This window comes from Austrofundulus limnaeus, unplaced genomic scaffold (assembly GCF_001266775.1).
Source record: "Austrofundulus limnaeus strain Quisiro unplaced genomic scaffold, Austrofundulus_limnaeus-1.0 Scaffold302, whole genome shotgun sequence".
In the NCBI taxonomy this organism is placed as follows: Eukaryota; Metazoa; Chordata; class Actinopteri; order Cyprinodontiformes; family Rivulidae; genus Austrofundulus; species Austrofundulus limnaeus.
Window position 1 is genome coordinate 539,266 of NW_013952704.1, and position 1,720 is coordinate 540,985.

General features: G+C 42.1%; 1 protein-coding gene across 1 annotated transcript in view; it reads left to right on the forward strand.

Moving 5' to 3' along the window:
* The window catches only part of ro60 (Ro60, Y RNA binding protein), a gene marked incomplete in the record, with an annotated part of 27,463 nt that overhangs the window by 7,453 nt on the left and 18,290 nt on the right, over nt 1–1,720 (forward strand). Inside the window, 1 exon segment of the mRNA XM_014021711.1 lies at nt 752–972. Within this exon segment, the coding sequence (XP_013877165.1) occupies nt 752–972 (221 nt within the window).

A 1,720-nucleotide genomic window follows, 5' to 3' on the forward strand; every position in this document is an offset into this window, starting at 1 on the left:
CCATAGGGCAAAAACGGTGAAGGCATTCCTTGGAGAAAGAGACATTCAGTCGATGTCATGACCTGCAAACAGTCCAGATCTCAACCCAATTGAAAACCTGTGGTGGAAATTGAAAATAAAAATGGTCCACAAGAAGGCTCTGACCTGCAAAGCTGGTCTGGTAACTGCTATCAAAGAGAGTTGGCACCAAATTGATGAAAAATACTGTTTGTTACTCATCAAGTCCATGCCTCAGAGACTGCAAGCCGTTATAAAAGCCAAAGGTGGTGCAACTAAATACTAGTGATGTATTTTGAATGGTGTTTTGTTTATCTGTTTTTTATGATTCTATACTTTCTTCCTCAGAATTGAGTGATTCCATATTTTTTTCCCTGTGCTTGGTCAATAAAAGTAACATTCACTGACTTCCACAATGTTTTCCCTTCATTTCTTTGAGTGTTCCTGAAAGCCAACAAGTTGCACTTTGGAATGACCTTATTATTGTATCATGTTTTTGATCTGATTTTGTTTTACAGAATGAAATGTGTGAATGAGTGCTCATCCAAGACTGGTGATTCCATACTTTTCACCAGAAGTTGTACAATCTCATATGAGTATACTGTACAGTTGAATGAATTTGTGTTAGACGTTTTCATGTTAATGTGTCCTGAGTCACACTGTGTTTAACTCAACACTGGACGTTACCCAGCTCTGCCTCGTGCTGTAAAATCAGCTTCACGCCTCGGCACTGACGGTCTCTCTGTGTTTCCAGCTGTTGCCTTGATCAGCAAATATGTAACAAAAGGGTGGAAGGAGGTCCAGACCGCGTACTCGGACAAAGAGAACTCGGACGAAGTGGTCAAAGTGCTTTCATATTTGGAAGTGGTGGAGAAYGTCAGACACAGCTGTGATGAAACGGAAGTTAGCAATTTAATAGAAGAACACAAACTGGAGAGAGAGCAGCTGCTAACAAATCATCTGAAGTCCAAACAGGTAAGTGTTGGTTCCCCGTAAAATCTTCTTGTATAAATGGTTTGCATACAGAGAAATCACTGTTATCAGAAATAACAACATAACAATATACAGTAGCTTGCTTCTATTTAGAACCATACTGTGACTGAACCTCTCTGTGATTCAATAAATCAATGTTTTTCCACCCTGGTCCTCAAGGTAGTGATGAGACATCTGAAGCAAGCAGGGCTCTAGAGTGCGACCAGATTTCCTAATAGTGCGACTAAAAAAATGTCCGGTCGCACAGGTACGACCGAGTGGGAGGAGGAGCGGTCGCCTGCTGAAACTAAAAGTTTTCATCATGTTCCATAAAAATAATCCAGCKGTATCAATGGTTCCCCGCCGACAGTCTCATTTCTCCTAATAACACTGCGCTCTACTCGAGGGCTCKGCTCCACACCTCCCTCGCACACACGTTTGTTGTTCTATCTTCATGGGGACTTTGCATTGGCTTCTATTCATTTTCCCGTCAATTCTATAGCCAAACATAACCTCCTAGGTAGACTACACACCTGACCCAACACGAACCTCACCAGGCTGTGTGTACCGGGGAAATGGTCAATAATTGTACCCACCATGAAGCAAATATCTGTACACGCGCACACACACACACGCACGTGCGCGCACGCACAGCGAAACAACCGGAGTTTTTTTTATTTATTTTTTACCCAGATTGGAGTCTGAAAAACATTTCTTTCTTGTTAGCTGGAGATGAAAACAAGATGTGGAC